This window comes from Dermacentor albipictus, chromosome 5 (assembly GCF_038994185.2).
Source record: "Dermacentor albipictus isolate Rhodes 1998 colony chromosome 5, USDA_Dalb.pri_finalv2, whole genome shotgun sequence".
Classification (NCBI taxonomy): Eukaryota; Metazoa; Arthropoda; class Arachnida; order Ixodida; family Ixodidae; genus Dermacentor; species Dermacentor albipictus.
In genome coordinates this window covers 19718125-19737042 of record NC_091825.1, presented here as the reverse complement: position 1 = coordinate 19737042, position 18918 = coordinate 19718125, and the positions used below count along the sequence as shown (strand labels likewise).

General features: G+C 45.4%; 1 protein-coding gene across 1 annotated transcript in view; it reads right to left on the bottom strand.

The window, feature by feature from the left end:
• The window catches only part of Clic (chloride intracellular channel protein 5), a 109453-nt gene that overhangs the window by 19030 nt on the left and 71505 nt on the right, over positions 1-18918 (bottom strand). Inside the window, exons 3-4 of the mRNA XM_065447725.2 lie at positions 15045-15248; positions 630-804 (exon numbers count right to left, since the gene is read on the bottom strand). Coding sequence (XP_065303797.1) covers positions 630-804; positions 15045-15248 — 379 coding nt within the window. The remainder of the gene's footprint in view (positions 1-629; positions 805-15044; positions 15249-18918) is intronic.

The following is an 18918-nucleotide window of genomic DNA, read 5'->3' as shown; positions in this document are numbered from 1 at the left end:
GTACGATATCCCAGTCACAAGTAAACCACGTTTCACTAAACGCCAGTACAACAAAATTGTAGTGTGCAGAAGACAAAAAAGAGTGCAGTTCTTCCTCTTTATTCCTTAAGCTCTGCGCATTTAAATGGTAACAAGAAAAAAAAACTTGATTGCTTCTGTTATAAAACGTTGCGGAAAGATGCGATATCATGATAACGATATCATGATAACGTTGCACAGCACAATGTTGCGAAAAGCTTCCCGCTAATGCATTCGTTCTTTAAACAGGGTGAACTTTTGCACTTTGGACATGTGGCTGGAAATAATAGCGCACCGCTGTGCACACACATCACTGTAGCAAAGTACGTTGTATGTCTAGGCGAGGCATATACTTGTCCGAAAATTTTGTCCATCGTAGCCGACAGTCTGTTAAAGCTGGACTCGTTACAATGAAATTCGTTGCATTAATAATGCAGGCAGACCAAACTTAGAGAAATCATTTGTTATACCTGAAAGTGAGCTGTATGCATATCCGCCGTCCTCGGATGATCCCAACTATACACTTGAGGCAGCAGTGCCATTTCATTTGACTCTAAGTGTGCCCAGTAGCAGACAGTGCCGCAATGCGCGCATAAGTCGGCAACACTCACCGGCCACACGGATGTGCTGCAGGCGGGGCATGAGCTCGCAGTCAAAGCAGCACATGGTGTCGCCTGTGAGGAAGCGGTAGCCCCCTTTGCGCAGATGAGCATCGATGTTGCTCAGCTGGTTCAGCAGAGACTTCTTGGACTGCTCGTCCCGACGCGTCAGCATCAGCTTGAATTTCTGTCAACACACACGCATAAGGTACACTGCTCTTAGCCTGAGGAACACAAGAGTCCCAAAAAATACAATGTGATTTACAGGGCTGATGGACAAAAAGTGCTTCTGTTTACCACAGCTGAGTGCCTTGGTGGCATGTGAAATGCAGCTGTCCCTCACTACTTCAAACTTTATTCAATTGCTTTTTGTACAAAACAGAAGGATGCTAGAGAAGGAACTGCAGCTTGACCGAGTGCTGCTTCCTCCCATTGCCTGGAAAAAAAAAAGAAAAAGAAAAACGAGACAAAAATACACTTAACTGACAAAAAAAAAATGCACTTCAAGCCTACACAACAAAAGAAGCAAAGCAAATTATATGAAATGGTTAGAAAACTACAGAGGCAGAAAGAACAGTGAGCGACTGAAAATAAAAAATAAAGGCAAGAATAAAATATACCTAAATCAAAAGTAGCGTACTTATAATGACAAGTAACTGGTCTACACGAACTAAAATTGCACCACAAAATTACACCATAAGGACCAGAAAGACTACATCAGCCTGTTCCCCGCTGTGACCACAAAAAGGCATGCTCTGGTATACTTCTAATGGTGCACACATACAACGAGCCAGCATCAGGGCATTTGAGGTATTGGCTCATACTCATAAACAGATCGTTCAGATCCCCATTTTGCTCGATGACTTGCAGTTTTCTACGGGTGTGGAACACATGCCGCGACACAGAGGGAGCACAATGCCTTGATTACATCACCTTGACTAATCTAGCACAACATATTCAGAATGTGTGCTCATACACTAGTTGTTCCCAACTGATATCATCATGGCTGCATGCTCAAGAAGCTCTGCTTGTTCACTTGATGTGTGGTGTTTTATGGCGCAAGGGCAAGGTTTGACCAAAGAGCGCCATGATATGTGGTAATGTTGACGATGTATTGTGGAGGACATGCACAATGAACTCATCAGGGCAGATGTGATATGGCTGTAAAAGGGCCTAAAAAGCTTACGCTGCAAGTGGAGCGGAATATATAGGTGGTTAAATAATGACGGTGACTAGGATGTGATGTGGGCTATGGCAATGGGCTTTCGTTAAAAGATGATGCAATAAAACCATAACACTGACACCAGAGTTTCAAGAGAGCCCTTGAATGCAGGGCTGTTAGTCGTGTGCTTAAAATTTGCCTGGCCAGATGACTTTCACAGTGTCCGTTTCGGCTAAAAACTCTAAGACTGTTTGCAGATTAAAAAGACGTTCATCGCAAAGAAAAAATGCAGGGTGAAGGGGTAAATTCTCGCGATATGCAGCAGGGAAATACTTTTTCCTCTGTTTCTATTGCAGGGCACTGAATAAGAGCATGGAGGATAGCGAGATTATTGCCGCACTTAACACAAGTTGGAGGATCGCCCCCAGTCAAGAGATGAGAGTGGGTGCCGTATGTGTGGCCTATCCTCAATCGGCAAAGAAGTACTTCCTTGTACCTTGCTATTTTCCCATTTATCCAGTTCCCCAGTTTTGGTTTTACTATGTGAAGCTTATTCATTGCTTGTTTATCCCATTCGCCTTGCCAATGATTTCGCAATTTATTGCGCAGAAAAGGCTTTAGGTCTGTGGCAGGGATGGGGATATTTGAATCTGCATCGCTATAAGTTACTGACCCAGCGCTTTCGTCAGCAGCGTCGTTGCCTTTTATACCTTTGTGACCAGGTACCCAGCATATCACAATCACTTGATTGCACATATATAGGGAGCACAACAGACTGTACAGCTCACTAAAAACTGAGTTTTTATATTTTCTTGGTCTAAGTAGGGCTCTGACTAAACTTAATGAATCTGTAAATACAATAGCCCTAGCAAGTTTTGTGAGCCTTATATTTTGAACAGCCGAGAGTATAGCGTAGGCTTCAGCTGTAAATATACTTGTGTGTGGATTTAGTGCTCCGGATACTGAAAATGAAGGTCCCAGAGCTGCGTAGGGAAACACCTTTAGAGGACTTGGAAGCGTCTGTAATATTCTATACAGGAGTACTTCTCCTGAAGTTCACGAAAATGGAATTGTATATGTGCTTCTGGTGCCCTCTTAGATATTTCTACGAAAGAGATGTCGCATTCAATGGTCTGCCATTCCCATGGTGGGAGCAGGCGAGTGGGTGCCATTAGGACATTCTCTGGGACTAAGACACCTGTTTCTTCTGCCAGTGTTGTCAAATGAAGGCTCAACGGAGGTCTAATAGCTGGGCGGTTATGAACTAATGTGGCTGTAGACACTTCATGAATAGATGAGTGACATGGATGCTGAACGTCTGATTTAACCTTGAGGGCATAGGAAAAGGTTAAATATGTCCTTCGGAGATGTAATGACCAGTCATTACACTCCACATACAGGCTTTCTACGGGACTTGTCCTAAAAGCGGCTGTAGCCAGGCGTATACAGCATGGACCGCTTATAACGTAGGTAGCGGGAGTCGGGAAAATCCGCATTATAAGCGGTACTGAACTATATCAAATGCGCCATTTTAAGACTCTTATTCACATGCAAATATGGTCAACCTACCTTTTATTATGTATTTTACAACTTAACGCGCAGTAAAGCACCAGAATTGGACACTAAACAAAACGTTTTATTTTTCTTCATAAATGAAAAAATGCCGTTATCTTCATCTGGCCTTCACCGCATTATGCACCATCTCATCTTCAACAGCTATCAGACGCTGGGAAGCTTTCTCGCTCAAGCCCTTCTGCGCGCAGTACACCCCGAGCTTGCTTATGTAATCCAGTGCATCTCTGTGCGAAAGTTCTGGTGTGCTGTCTCCTTTGTCGTCGTCATCGTCCGATACACTGTCATCGCGATCACGCACTGCTGCTACAATTGCTTCATCTGAGTCTGCTTCTTCGCAGACAAAGTCATCGCAATCCTCGTTCACGAAGCCTTCGAATGTGTCGTCCTGTCCAACAATGTTCTTTTTCACCAGATCCGACCACACATCATCTGCGTTGAGGACTTCGTCGACATCGTCGCCGCGGTGGCAATCGTTGCTCCTCGCATCAGGATCACTGACCATGGCGTTGCGCACAAACCCCACCTTTGCGAAACACTTGGCGATGGTTGATGCTTTTATCTGCCACCAAGATGCCGTGATCATGTCGATAGCACTCCGCAGGTTTACCTTCATTGCTTCGTCTCGCTGAAGGTTAATCAGCACTCTTTCGCATATGCGTCTTTTATAATGCGCTTTCACTGCAGCGATTACGCCTTGGTCCATCGGCTGGCTCTTGGCTGTGGTATTTGCGGGCAAGAACTTGAGGCTCACTGCACTGAGCTTTAAACTTACATGATGGGCACTGCAGTTGTCAAGAACTAGGACAACTTGTCGCTTTTCTGACACCATGTCCTCGTCAAATTTTTCAAGCCAAGTTGCAAATAGCTCCCGAGTCATCCATGCCTTTCTGTTGGCCTTGTATGTAATCGGCAGGCACTCTTTTTTTTTTAAACAGCGCGGCCGCGCCGACCTTCCGATCACAAATAAGCGCCTCTTGTCGCTGCCATTCATATTGGTGCAGAAGAGAACGGTAAACCGCTCCTTCGAAGCCTTTCTACCGGAGCAGCGTTCGTGGGACAGTGCGAGTGTGCGGTTTGGGAGCAAATTTTAAAACACGCCAGCCTCATCTGCATAGTAAATGTCCTGCTCCGCGTACTTCACCAGCATGGTCTCCATGTTTATACTGAGCCAGGCCTGAACAGTAGAATCATCAACTTGTGCGCTCTCCCCGGAGATAACACGGCAGCTTATTCCGTGCTGGTCCTTAAATCGCTGAATCCACCCATTTAATGGGTTGAAACTATCGTGGCCCAACAAGTTTGCAAATGACCTGGCCTTTGCTTGTAGAATCGGACCACTAATGGGCACATTCTGGGCTCGCACCTCGCAGAACCACTTCAATAAAGCGGCGTTGACATCTTCATACTTTGATGAACGTATCCGCTTCCTTTCTAGTGATCCACAATTTTCTTGCAGTTGCTGTTGCACCTTGTCCCTGTTCTTCCAAATTGCCGACACTGTTGTGTCGGCAATGCCGCACTTCTGCGCGACGGAAACCTTCTTTAGGCCACTTCCGACGTCTTTTATAACACTTTGCTTCATCTCCAGGGATAAAGCTCGCCGTTTTTCTTGAGCTGGAAGGATAAGGCGCCATGGCAACTTAGCCCAGCGTGACACAAACGCAAGAGAAGGAAACACGTTTTCCGGTAGCTAGGCCTACGACGCTGGCAGCACACTTCGGTATCGCAAGACGACGACTTGCGCGCACCCACACAGGAGAAAAGGCAGAAGAGTGGCACATGTGCAAAGCCAGCCTGTCAACCGGCCACCCCCAGCAAATGGACTTCCCCAACGTTTCCCCTTCTCTCCCACTGAGTGGGACCCACCCCGTTACGACGGCGGCGCGGGTGCTCGGTCTGGCTCGGCCCCGCCATGGCCCCGCCCTCGCGGCGCTGCACAAAGAAAAGCAAAAGATAAGGCCGCTCGTTGAGCTTCTTTCTTCACACGCTGTACAGTCTCTCTCTCTCCTCTATTTTTCTCCCCTCTTGCGATGGGTTTCGTGGCTTTCTTCTCCCTTTTTGTAGATGGTGCGGGCATTGTAGTGGCAGGGGGTGTGCTCCCTTCTCTTCGGAGAAACCGCACTATAGGCGGTCTTTCGTTGTGTGCGACCGCGCAATAAGCGGTACGCTGACACATTAAACTCTATGGGAGGCGTACTGGTGGTCACATAAAGCCGCATTATATGCGGTCCCGCACTATAGGCGGTTACGTTATAAATGGTCTATGCTGTACCCATGTGGTGAATGGGATCTAGCATCTTTAAAGCACTAGGCGCAGCAGAGCTGTATACTATTGCTCCATAGTCAAGGCGGGACCGTATAAGGCTTTTGTAGAGGTTCAAAAGGCATCTCCTGTCACTTCCCCAAGATGTGCGGGACAAGAGCTTTAGTAAGTTCACTGTCTTCAGACATCTCGCTCTCAGATACTTAAGGTGAGGGACAAATGTTAGTTTAGAGTCTAAGATTATTCCTAAAAATTTATGTTCGTGGCTGACAGATAGCGGTTGTCCATTAAGATGGACAACAGGATCAGGTAATATACCTCTCTTTTTAGAGAATAGAACGCATGTGCTTTTTTGGGGGTTTAACTTGAATCCATTCTCGTCAGCCCACTTAGATATTTTGTTTAGGCCAAGCTGTATATGTTGCTCACAGATGGAAATATTGCATGATTTAAATCCTATCTGTACGTCATCCACATACACTGAATAAAACATTGGTCGTGGTATGACGCTATAGAGGGAATTCATTTTTACGATGAAGAGCGTGCAGCTCAGTGCACCACCTTGTGGCACACCCGTTTCCTGCGTAAATTGACGAGATAGTACTTTACCAACCCTCACACGGAACGTACGATTAGAGAAGTAGCTTTGAATCAGGTTCAAGAGATTGCCTCTGACACCCATACAAGCCAGATCACGAAGAATTCCATAACGCCAGGTTGTGTCGTATGCCTTTTCCATATCTAAAAATACGGCTAATAGAAACTGCTTGTGCACGAAGGCATCTCGGATATTCGCCTCCATACGGACAAGGTGATCTGTCGTACATCTACCCTCCCTAAAACCACACTGCAAGGGGTCTAGTATTTTATTACTTTCAAGATAATGGATTAGGCGTCTGTTTACCATTTTCTCAGAGTTTGCATAGGCAGCTTGTCAGGGCTATAGGCCTGTAGCTGCAGACCGAAGTTGGATCCTTGCTCTCTAAGAATAGGAATTACGACTGCTTGCTTCCAGGCAGATGGAATTTAAGTGGCAGAGAATATGGAATTAAAGAGTGATAGTAGTGTTTTGTGTGTTTCGGCGTGTAGGTGTTCAATCATACCCTAAACTATTCGACCGCCTCCAGGAGCCGATTTATTGCAACAGTTCAGTGCAGCCTGAAATTCCACCATGTTAAATGTCCGGTTGTAAGCTTCATTTTTATTTCCTTTCCGGTTCAGAGGCTGTCGTTCCGCTTGTCGCTGATATCTTAGAAATGTATCTGAGTAATGGGATGAACTAGAGATGTACTGGAAATGTGCCCCTAGCGAATCAGCTTGGTCCTCAATAGTGTCTCCTTGTGTGTTTACTAAAGGTAGAGGGTGAGTTTGGCGGCCTTTTATTTTGTTGACCCTATTCCATGCTTTTCGTTTGTCTGTATATGAATTGATGCTACTGGTGTATTTTTGCCGACTTTCCCGTTTGGCCCGGCGGCGTGTTCTTCTACCTAGTGACTTTATTTTCTTGAAATTGATAAGATTCTCGGCAGTTGGAGGTTCGCGAAGGTGACTCCAAGCCTTATTTTGATTTTTACGAGCTTCTTTGAACTCCGCGTTCCACCAGGGAACACGTCACCTAGTGGATGATCCATTTGATTCAGGGATACACAGTGACGCCGCATCAACAATAAATGCGGTCAGATATGTCACAGCGTCATCAATAGAAAGTGCAGAAATGTCTTCCCAGGTCATGCGGGTGATTTCTTTATAATGCTTCCAGTCGGCTGACTCGACTATCCAGTGGGAGACGCATGGGGAGCATTGATCATGTTTTGTTGATTTTATGAGAATTGGAAAATGGCCACTCCCATATCGGTTTTTAAGCATGTTCCACTCTAGATACGGTACGAGTGTACCAGATGCAATGCTCAAATCGATCAATGAAAATGTTTTGTTTGCCACGCTATAGAATGTAGGCTCTTTATTATTTAGTAAGCATGCACCTGTAGTGAAGAGGAGGATTTCTACTAAGCGTCCCCTGGCATCACGACAACCTCCCCAAAGGGCGTTGTGTGCATTGAAATCTCCGACGACAATATAAGGTTCGAGCAGTTCATTAATGAAGCTTTGCAATTCCGTTTTTGAAAGATGGCAGTTCGGGGAGATGTATAGTGAGCAAATTGGTACTAGTTTATTAAACAATATCGCACGGACTGCAACTGCCTCTAGGGGTGTTTTAAGCTGTAATTGCCGGCATGCAACACCCTTATCTACAATTATTGCCACACCGCCAGACGAGGCAAGGGCGTCGTTGCCGTTTTTTCGGTATATGGCATACTGCCAGAGAAAGTTAGTGTGTGAAGGATTAAGATGTGTTTCCTGGACACACAGCACCTATGGATTTTACTTATTTAAGAGTTCCTTAATGTCGTCTAGGTTGTGGAGTAAACCCCTGACATTCCATTGTATTATCTGTGTATCCATAATGTATGTGTTTTGTGCTATGTGTCTAAGAAATATAGCTTAGCTCACGAGGCCTTTCCAGGCCCCTTGATGCGAGCTCTCTCTTTCTTCCCGGCGCGCTCGAGGGAGTTGCGCCGTTCCTTGGGCGCCTGAGACGCTGGATTTGTGCTCGTATCCATCACCTTGTCTGAGGCGGTGGATACTGCCCGCGGAGCACGATTTTCGCAGGAGTGGTGGGCCGATCTGCACGAGCAGTGGCCCTGGGTTCAACAGGCCTGAGGGTCTGCTGTTCCTCCTTTGCGGGGGCTGGAACAGCGCTGGCTGTTTCGGCCGGGGGGTCTAATGGCGTGACGGCCGTCACACTCCGTGTGAGTTGGGCGGCCGCCAAATGATGTAGCGCTGCCCCCCGGCGCGCCACATCGGTGTAGGACGGACCAGATTGGTTCAACGAGAAGCACTTGCGCGCTTCTTGGAAAGAACGGTCAAGTTTGACTTTGATTTCGATTATTTGTTTTTCTTTTTTCCATGATGGGCAAGAACGAGAGTATGCGGGGTGATCCCCTTCACAGTTAGTGCAACGTGTGGCGGAAGTGCAAGTGTCAGACGAGTGCTCGTTTGATGCACATTTTGCACAAGTAGTGCGCCCTCGGCAACTTTGGGAACCGCACCCGAAATGCTGACACTTGATGCATCGGCGTGGGTTAGGAATGTATGGCCTTACCCGCAGTTTGCAGTATCCTGTTTCTATTAAATCTGGTAAGTTGCTAGTTCCAAAAGTGATTATGTGCCTGGTTGGTATTTCTTTGTCATCTCGCCTTATTTTTATCCTTTGTACCTTGACGACGTTCTGTTCTTGCTATCCTTCTAGTAATTCACTTTCGGTAAGTTTGATAAGGTAATCTTCTGAGATGACACCGCGCACCGTGTTCATCAACCTGTGTGGTCCTACAGAAACGGGAATGTCCCCAAACGCTACAAGTTTTGATAGTTTGTCGTATTGTGGCTTGTCGCGAACTTTTAGTAGAAGATCGCCACTTCCCATCTTCGTAACTTTATAACCTGGGGCTATTGCTTCAGTGATAGATTTAGCTACAAGAAATGGTGATATCATTCGGACTGTCTTGGTTTCGTGCTGACTGTGGACAACGTGGTATTTAGGAAAGGACACTTTCGGTTGCATGAAAAAGTTGAACTGTTCATCGGTGCGCCCCCTCTTCAGGGAGCGATCAGGTAATAGGGGAAAAGCTTCAGCCATAAAAATTTGGAAAATTCGACGGCGATGGTGGAGCCCAACAAGGGGATGCTACAAGGTTGGAAGAATACCTGCAGACGCCAGCCATGCATTGCCGCTATAACCTAATATATACACCCAAGATTGGATATATTACACACGGTTAACCCTTGCCGCCAAGAAATACGGAAGTAATAAGAAGTGAAGAGGAGACAGGAAAGATGGAAAAGTGGGAGAGAAAGACGAAGACTAGAGAGGAGGACAGGAAAAGGCGACTGCCGGTTTCCTCCAGGTGGGTTAGTCTGGAGGTGCCGTCTATGCGAAGCGGAGGCCAAGGGGGTGTGTTGCCTCCACCGGGGGGCCTTAAAGGTCCGAACACCCAGCATTGGCTCAACCCCCAGGATCCCCTTTTCCCCAGACACGGCTAAGCCGCGCACGGCTACACGCGGGAGGGTCCAACCCTCGTGTGCTCGGGTACTTGGTGTCGCAACACACCAAACGCCTGCTGACGCAGACGCCCCTGCGGGGTCTGCTTGTTCACTTAGAATGCTCATAAATGCTATAAGTCCCATTAATATACAAGAGAGTTGCCGACCAATTATTTGGAATTGGCAAAGATTACCGAGCAGTTTGAATAGTCTAGAGTGAAGTCGCCAGAATGTGGATTCACTAAAAATGACGCATATTCTTCACAAGTGATCAGGAAAGCATGGCAGTACATTGCTGCATAAAGATACGTCTGCATGTGAGCTGGTCAACCTGTACTTCAACAGTCGTCATGATGCTGCAACAGATAGGTTGCCGTACCCTGGAATCCCCCGATGACCTGAACCGGAGGTCAGCTGTGCTCGGCTACGAGATGAAGTGCAGGTTTCCTCGGCAACTGTCCTGCGTTCTCACTACATCATGGCACTCACCAACGCAGCGCTTGACACCATATTTTATTTTGCCATTCTCCGAGGGACTGAGGGACTCGTACAGCAAGGCTGTTCGGGACATAGTACCTATTTAACACTTTCCTGTCCGCACCTATACTTGTCAATCACATGTTGTCAATTATTTAAACTTAAAAATTTTGCTACACTTGGAACACTTCTGGACAGCTAGCACCATCCGGTGCCTAAAAGAGGAACTATTTTTTTACTTTTGCGTTTGTGTTTCTTTTTCACTGCCGGGGGATCTTTAAAGCGCCTTTTAGCCGCACATGACGAGCACTCGTAGCCTCCGACATGGCATCGACATTGCGCTCAGCTGCCCTTCAAAAACAGCGAATTTTCATGGCTTCAGAGGAATCCGACCCAGAATTTCGTGATGGTGTTAGCAGCATCGACTCACAAGATGATTTTGATTCATCCGACTTCAGCACAGTCGGCACAAGTGCATCCCCGGCACATCAACAGGTAACTGCCGCTAAGTTCCTTTTTCTACTCCGAACCGTTGCGTTGCGGCCACGCTCAGATATACCATATTTACTCGCATAATGATCGCACCTTTTTGGTCGGAAAAATTGACACAAAATCAGGGGTGCGATCATTACGCGGGTTAAATTTCTTGCGAAAAGAAAAAAAATGTTTTGTTTTCTTTTTGTCCCGCGTTTGCTGCGGGACACCAAAACAAAAATGGCGGCCGGCGGAGCAAGCTGAACGCGATTCTTTTTTTCTTCTCGTGAGTAGATTACGTGCATTGAAACAGTTTCTTCCGTATCAGTAATATCGTTAATATCGACAAGTTTGCGGCAATAACGTAGCCATGTCCACTCTGAGGGGACAGAAACAGAAGGGCGCGCTTAGATGCCAGTGACATAGAAACACATGGTCGGCATGCTGCGGAAACTGCAGCATCTGTCTTCACTACTATCCTAATACGGCACGTTTCAGCTAAGGGTGGGCGAATATCTTAGCTGCGTTACAAGTGTCGGCGTATGAATAGGGTACACTTTTAACGTATCAGTGTAAACGTGGCTACTATCGTTGGTGGCTACTATCGTCGCCGCTCGCGATTTGTTGCATGCCCACGAGTGCAGATGAGAATAATTGAAAGGCGCCTTTTTTGTTGTTGATCACAACCATTATAAAGCCTACACATAATAAAGACAAGTTTGACTGCAGCTTTTTTTTTAGTCATGGAAGTGCGGAAAGTGATGAAAGTAATGAAATGAGGCATCTACTTATGAATGTTTGGTGCGTGCAGAACGCTTGGTTTGTCTTGGAAGAGTCGTTTGCGTAGCATTCGACAGATTTACGGTAAACGCGATCATTATTAACTAGACTTGGCACACGACATCTCGCTGCGGCAAGTTTGGGGTGAGATCATTACACGGGAAATAAAAAAAAAAATCGAATTTTGACGACAAAATTCAGGGGAGCAATATCATTACGCGAGTGTGATCATTATGCGAGTCAATACGGTAGATTTCCAGTGTGTTCCAACGGTCACAGTTCTTACCTCCACTTCTTAAAATCACCAATTTCACAAATTTAAATAAACAACAAGAAAAAAGAAAGGAAACCTTCAGCGGCAAAGAACATTTTGTTGATTTTTGCAACGGTAAGGCAAGTTTACTTAATCTTGCCCCGTGTCATGCTTCACTAAATAATATCCACTTGAAATACTTTAATGGTTGAGACTGCCGAGGCATTTCACTCTTGTTCGCTGCAAGCCCTTGTGAAGTGCAGGTTTGTTTGTGCATGCAGCCTTGGCAGTGCATAACTGTGCGACACCATCGTATGGGCTGCAGTTTGAAGCTTTCTGCTTGTATGCATGCTTTTGCCATTCCATCCACTAAGTATGCAAACTGTGTAGGAGTTCATGGTGTAGTTATCACCCACAGACCTAATCTCACTTTCTAGTGCGACCAGTCTACCCCTAGCGCCACCAGTCACACTCGATCGCTGAAAAGAGCAACTGCTCCAAGCACACTGGTGGCGAGATTTCTGTGCTGGTTTGCTACTTTGATCGCTAATTTTCGTCATGGCCGTGCATACCTTAGGCCTAAGCAGCATCATTCTGTTAGGATTCGACAGTGACAGATGCAATTTTCTTAGTAGCAGTCGTATGGCACTTTTAAAGCGCCTCTCAGCAGGCCCAATTGCAAATTTTGGTTATACACTGAAAGATGTAAGGCACTGTCAAGGGAGCGCTTTAGAGCAGACATTTTTTTAATCAGTTCAGTATTGCAGGAGATTGAAGAAACAGCTTTCCAAAACCACGCTGCCAAAAGATGCACGTCACTGTAAACAGAGACCCTTTGCCTCAACTAGCATCAGCAAGCAGGATTACATCCCTGCATTCTCTCATACAGCAAAAGCTCGTTGATTCCCAGCTTGGTAATTCAAAATTTCGGATAATTCAATGTGGCTGCAGTGGTCCGTCCATCGAGCGAGAAGTGTTCATGTTACCTGTGCACACTTGACGCCATGCTTGTTCATTTAGTTAGTAAGCGAATGTCTGCAAGCTTATACGGCCAATAAAACTACTATCCTTACTTCAAATAGCTATCTACTAATTTGCTATCGCAATGAACGCTTCACCTTTGGTGTGAAACTGCAACATTTTTTCTCCACATCATGCATTGTTGCTCTGCGCAGTCGGCGCGACGAACGGGCCGATGGGGCAGTCTCGATGTCGGGCACATCGGACCGCGTTGGCTGCGTCCAGTTATGTTGGCTGTGCTGTCGTACATGTTCCTCCTTTAGTCCACGTCTTCGTAGCGCTCTTTTCTTCAAGTATGCAAAACCAACTTGCCCACATCAAGCTTCTGGCTGTGCCAGTGCTTCGAACTACAGACGTTCACGCCGTGATGTGGCGCGTGCATGCACATGTTCATGCTACATCGGACTATATACGTACCTTAATTGAGCTATTTTTTTCTCCGACTTTCATTAGTTTGAATTTTGTAAATTTTTGTAGCATCCCCACGGAATTCAAATTAATGTGCTTTTACTGTACTGTAGACTAGGGTTGTATCGAATTCCCGTGAGGAGCCCCACCATTCTTTTTCTTCTCTTGCCAGCTTGCTCCGCAGCGCATTTCCAGTGCCAGTGCTGCACTTTCTGCATTGAATTGGATTATCAACTGAAATCACGTACTGTGGCTGGTGACATTTGAGGAATGCGTCTTGTGTCTAGGCATCTGTGCGTGTGACCTCGACTCTCTCGCTCAAGATGCAGCTACCCCGAGCCAAAGAGTGCACAGTGTTCTGTTTGAAACTTCGACCATTTTCATGCCACACAGTCGTTTCATACTTTGCGAACATGATTGCCACTGTATGACCTATGAGCCACGCTTGTTTGTTTGCATTGTCCAATACTGGCGAGGGCCTTTGAAAGCCACGAAATTGTCTCGTTAATGAAAGTGCCTTTGGGGACACATGGCAACCTGAATGGTAGCAGTTTTGCTTATGGCAGCCATGTTGCAACATGGCGGCTGCTAAGTTAACATCGGATGCCTCTGCTAAGCAAAAATCGTGAGACAGACTATATGACAGAAATATCATTCGCTGTCATACATTTGTAATACAGGACACATGGCAGTGCCTCACGGAAAAACAAAAATTTGTTGCAACTATATCCCCGAACAGAGGTACGCTTCAAGAACTAGAGTCGTCTTTGAATATGAATGAGCAAAATCTTAATCTCAAAATTTAAAAAGCTTGCGTATTCTAAGACAAGAAAGGCTCAGTGCAAAAGGCACAGTGACAACTTACAGTGTTTGCACGAGGACACAACAAAGAGGCAGTGAACAAGCGAGCAAGTGCGATGTGATAGATTGGAGACAATCCACATGCGGTGGGGCAGAAAATACTGAAAAAAATTCACTAGAGTACATCGCCAACTGGTTTGTTATTCTACGACATCGCTTGGCAAGGCTTGGCTCAGTTCACCATGCTGCAACGCCACCAATGAAACATGATATGCCGCTTTCAATAGTGTGAGGAAAGAGTACTTGAATAGTTAGTTTTGGTTTCAAAAGCATGAGCAACCCTTTTGGCACATCTGGGTGCAGATTTCTTTTATTTAGCCAAAAGGTAGTAAGGTTTGCCTCTTAGTGCAATTAGTCCAGCACAACATCGCTGCACTTAAATAATCCATACTTTTAGAAAGTCCCCATGAAATCTGAATGACCAGTAGGCAAGTGTACAGCACACCATCTGATCAGGATTGGGTAGTACGGTTTATATATAACAACTTCACACACACATCAATTACAGGCCTTTTAAGTGCACCCAAGCTGCTAACTCAAAGAAATTGAACTTTGCGGTTGAAATTCCTGTACCATCCGATTAACAGCTACTACAAAATCAGCACCTCATATTTTTTAAAATTTTCTGTGGGATATGCTACTAAACAAAGGCACACACTAACAATCACGCCTTTTTCGAGCCACAATAACTGTTTTAAATATAGTCTTTTTTGCCAGGACACTGACTGGGCTCAACTGAAACATTGTTGGGTTACAGCCCGCCCAGAATATTTTTACATTGCACCTCAGCCAGAAATCTGTTTTGATTTATGCTTGTTCACCTGATGACATGCAATTGATCGAAGGACTTTTTGTGATGCTACAATGTGTCCTGTATCTAGGTTTTTTTTTTTTAAATTGTGTAACTCGACCCTGCAAAAACACTTTCTAGGGGACCATAGAACTTATAAGTAAATATAAAAGATTGCACAATGATAATTAGGCAGAAGCGACTGCAGGCCAATTCTTGGCCAAGACAATGCATGCAAGGTATATGTGGCCACAGAGACTCACGCTGTAAAGGTTCTCGATGACAGTGGCAGTGTCCTTGTCCTGCACAAAAAGGTTGTGCCCACCAGGGATGTTCTTCATGATGTAGCGCTCAATCTTCTCATTTTCCAACACAGCCTCGCCCCCATCAATCAGGATCGGCGGTGGCGTCGAGTCAAAGTTCGAGCGGAAATCAGGCGGAGGCTTCAGCATGTCCACTGTCGTCACCTGCGAACATGCATCCCACATTGCTTTCTAGGGCACAAGCTCCTGTGTCCATCAATCCAACTGCACATTTATTACAAAGTGTAGCATTCTTACATTTGAGAGCTAATTTTCCCAGAACCCAATAATGCCTAAAAAATGTAGTTATCAATGAGTACAGTAAGGGATGTAGCACTGCCTGCAACATATGCAATGGGGTAGAGTGCTACTTGATGTTTTCTGCCCACACACGTGGACTCCTTCACAAACAGAAAATTTGTACGACACTTATTCTAATATATATGCGCCGCATAAATCATTGTAGAACCAGCACATGTGCTGGTTCCTCTCAAGAAGTGTAACATCAAAATCCCGCATTGTAAACAACAAAACCGTTACACTTTATCCTACAGTCCAGCACTTGAGGAGCACTGTCAACCACAAAAGCCTAAGGACCACGGGATCTCAAAAACCTCAATTTCTGAGCAGCCTGTAACAGTAGTCAGTAAAACCGAACATCACCATGTTGTTGTGCACATACACCGATAGATGCTGCAGATGGGAATACTATGCTGTGTTGCAAGGTTATGTAGATATTCAGCTTTTTCTCAGATTTAGTGTTACGCAAGATATTGTAGTTGGTTGAGCACCTAATTGAAAGAACCATCTGGTACTCAAGACCCTTTGCAGATTTGAAAACCTCTAAGGACCACTCCAAATCTTCACAGCCCCAGCTGCATTGAAAGCTGCTGTGGTTGACTCATCTATGCATGATGCATGCCTATCAGACATGGTAATTCATACCTGTTTACTTGAAGTAAACTAACAATCCTTTTTAGCAAGCCTGCCGTATCAACGATAGGTGGACTGTTATTCAAAATTTGCACAATGAGTGCAACATGTGTTGTTGTCGCAAGCAGCCATCTAAATTTTATGCTCATCACTTGCTATGTATGTGATAAACATGCTATGCACATTACCCTTCAATTGTGAGAGAGCACTGAAGACAATCATTAGTCATACACGTCGGAGCTTAACCCCCGATCAGAAGCTCAACAGCCAGATGTCCATAGCCATAGAGCTAGCTTGGCATATCTGGAAGAATTAGCTGCAAATGAAACGCACAGCTTTGGGGTAGGGCGCCAAAAAGAAAAATAATTTGGGCTGCATTAGTAAATCACCCTTATACAATACCACAAAAGCCATCCCTGAGAAGATGCTTGCCCAGCCAAGAAAGACGTAAAAATAAAAGATGGCTGGTGCCTTGAAGTTCCCGTGCCAGCTCACTGCGATGTTGGATTACTGACAGTGTCAACTCAGGCCACGGAGCAAGAAACTTTTAGGAGTGGAAACTCTGCTGTTTGCGGCAACCAGAAAAGGTCACAAGGCCGCAGAGCCATTATCATGCTGGTGGCCTAGAAAGAAATTGCCGCTGTTTCGGCTGCCAAGGCAATCGGTCGAGTATGTTGCTTCCATTCGGCCGTGCGCTCCTGACTTCTACTGAGGGCACTTTTGCACACTTCTTTAGCGCTGGTAGCCCGGAGAGTGACTGGTGCTACACTTCAACCATTTCAGCACAGTAAAAAATAAAATGCATTCCTTGCAATGACCGCCATAGTAACTGTAGCTTCTGGCTGTACACAGCGCTATTGTTTGACACCCATGCGATGACTTTGACGCTATGGGTATAAGCGCTGCTGGCCTTCGTCGAAGGCAAACATGCCTTCACTTTCTTCGAGTATGTGACCAAGCCAAGTTTCATCTGCTGGAGGAGAACGCGGTCATCGTACGGCACAGTTTACGATCACACGGCAACCGAGAAGGTAACAAGCGCCTACCACTTGGTCAGTAGAATAAGAGATTGCAATGGAAAGGGTGTAAAGCACTTTATATTGCCCACCACTTCATGTACAGTCTGACCGTTCTTCTTGTACATTACAGGTTGGTAGCTCTCGTGCACTGTGTGCACGCTTCATGCTCACTTTTTTTTACTGTCGCCGCTGCGACCCACTGTGTTTTGTGCCATTGAGCTGATACTTTGATTTGCAAGCATGCCTAAGTGTTGCAGTTGCTGGACTGTAATGAATGAAGCAAGAATGTTATTGCATGCAGCGTTTGTGAATTTAGCTTTCATGGCACGGTCTGTACGGGCATGACAGAAGAAGCATTTGCAGCCAAACGCGATACTAAGACGACGAACTGGAAGTGCGAGGCTTGCAGTTCGGCTTGCGGTACGAAGGGCAATGCACCTGATGTAGAACTGTTGGGAGACGCCAAAATTAAACACATAATAGTAGACATGAGCAAGAAGATAACCTCTCTCCTCCCTTCGACTGACAAAGTCGGAGAAGTGGAAAGGCTAGCTCAACTGCTCTCTGATAAATTTGATAACATTCAGGAGCGTCTAAACAAGCACAAGAATGAGAAAATGCATTCATGAACGAGTTGATACAATTGAGAAAGCCTGTAATGCTAGAAGTCTTGCCCAGCTAAAGCTTGACATTGACGACCTTGAATAGCGCAGTAGGCTCTTGAATATTGAAATACACGAAATACCTGAGGAAGAGGGGGAGTACCTTCTATCTAAAGTCAATGATGTCACTACAAAGTTGTGTGTCGGTAAACTTGCTTGTGCAGACATTTCCGCCCTTCATAGGATGCCATCCAAGTCGGGCAAGATACGGGGAGTGATCGTTCGCTTTGTGCACCAGGACACACGTCACATCTGGCTGGAGAGGAGGAAGGCTCTCCGACAGTCTAGTGAGGGCCTCTATATAACATAGGAACATGACTAGGCATGCAAGGATGCCCCTTGGTATAGCAAGAGCATGGGCTACAAGGGTTGGGTATGATTATGCATGGCACTCAAACGGGAAAGTCCTGGTGCGCAGAAAACGGGGAACCAGCTGCAGTCATCGGGGGTGAGGACGACTTGACTGCCCTGTGTGGCTGACTTTCTATTTTGTCAGTGCATCTGCTTGTGTAACGTATTACACGCACTGAAATAGTCAGAATTTGATAACAAGCACAGTGGTTTTCTTTGGCGCTTTCACTCAAATGTGCAGTCCATTGAAAACAAGGTCGTGGAACTTGAATGTCATTTTAAGAGGATGAATTACTGCTTTGATATTATTATGTTCACAGAAACCTGGCAATCAAATGACTTGGATATTTTTCAAATCCCCGACATGAAAACGTTCTTCGTGCGTAGGCTAACCCGACGAGGTGGAGGCGTGTCTTTGTTAGTTAATAGTTTTTCTAAAGCACTTCTAGTTGACAAGTTTTCTTGTGTAACTGCTGATTACGAAATAGTGTGTGTTCTCTTTAGCAATGTCATCACTGTTTCCTGTTATCGTCCTCCAGATGGCAACATATGTCCTTTTCTTCTTTTCTTAGATAACTTGTTTACATTTGTAAATGAAAATCAGTATAATGTCATCGGCGGAGACTGCACTATAGATATGAATTGCGATAATGTCAAAAAATTTATGTTCGAAAATCTGCTTTCATGCTATAAGACTGAAAATGTAAATATTCCTACAAGGGTTACCACGTGTTCGCAGACTATTATTGATTTGTTTATAACAAATTATTATAACTCCCTAATTACAACAGGAGTGCTTTCGTACCCCATCAGTGACCATAGGCCAATAAGCTGTTGTATTAAGACAGACAGTCCTAGAGTGGACACTGA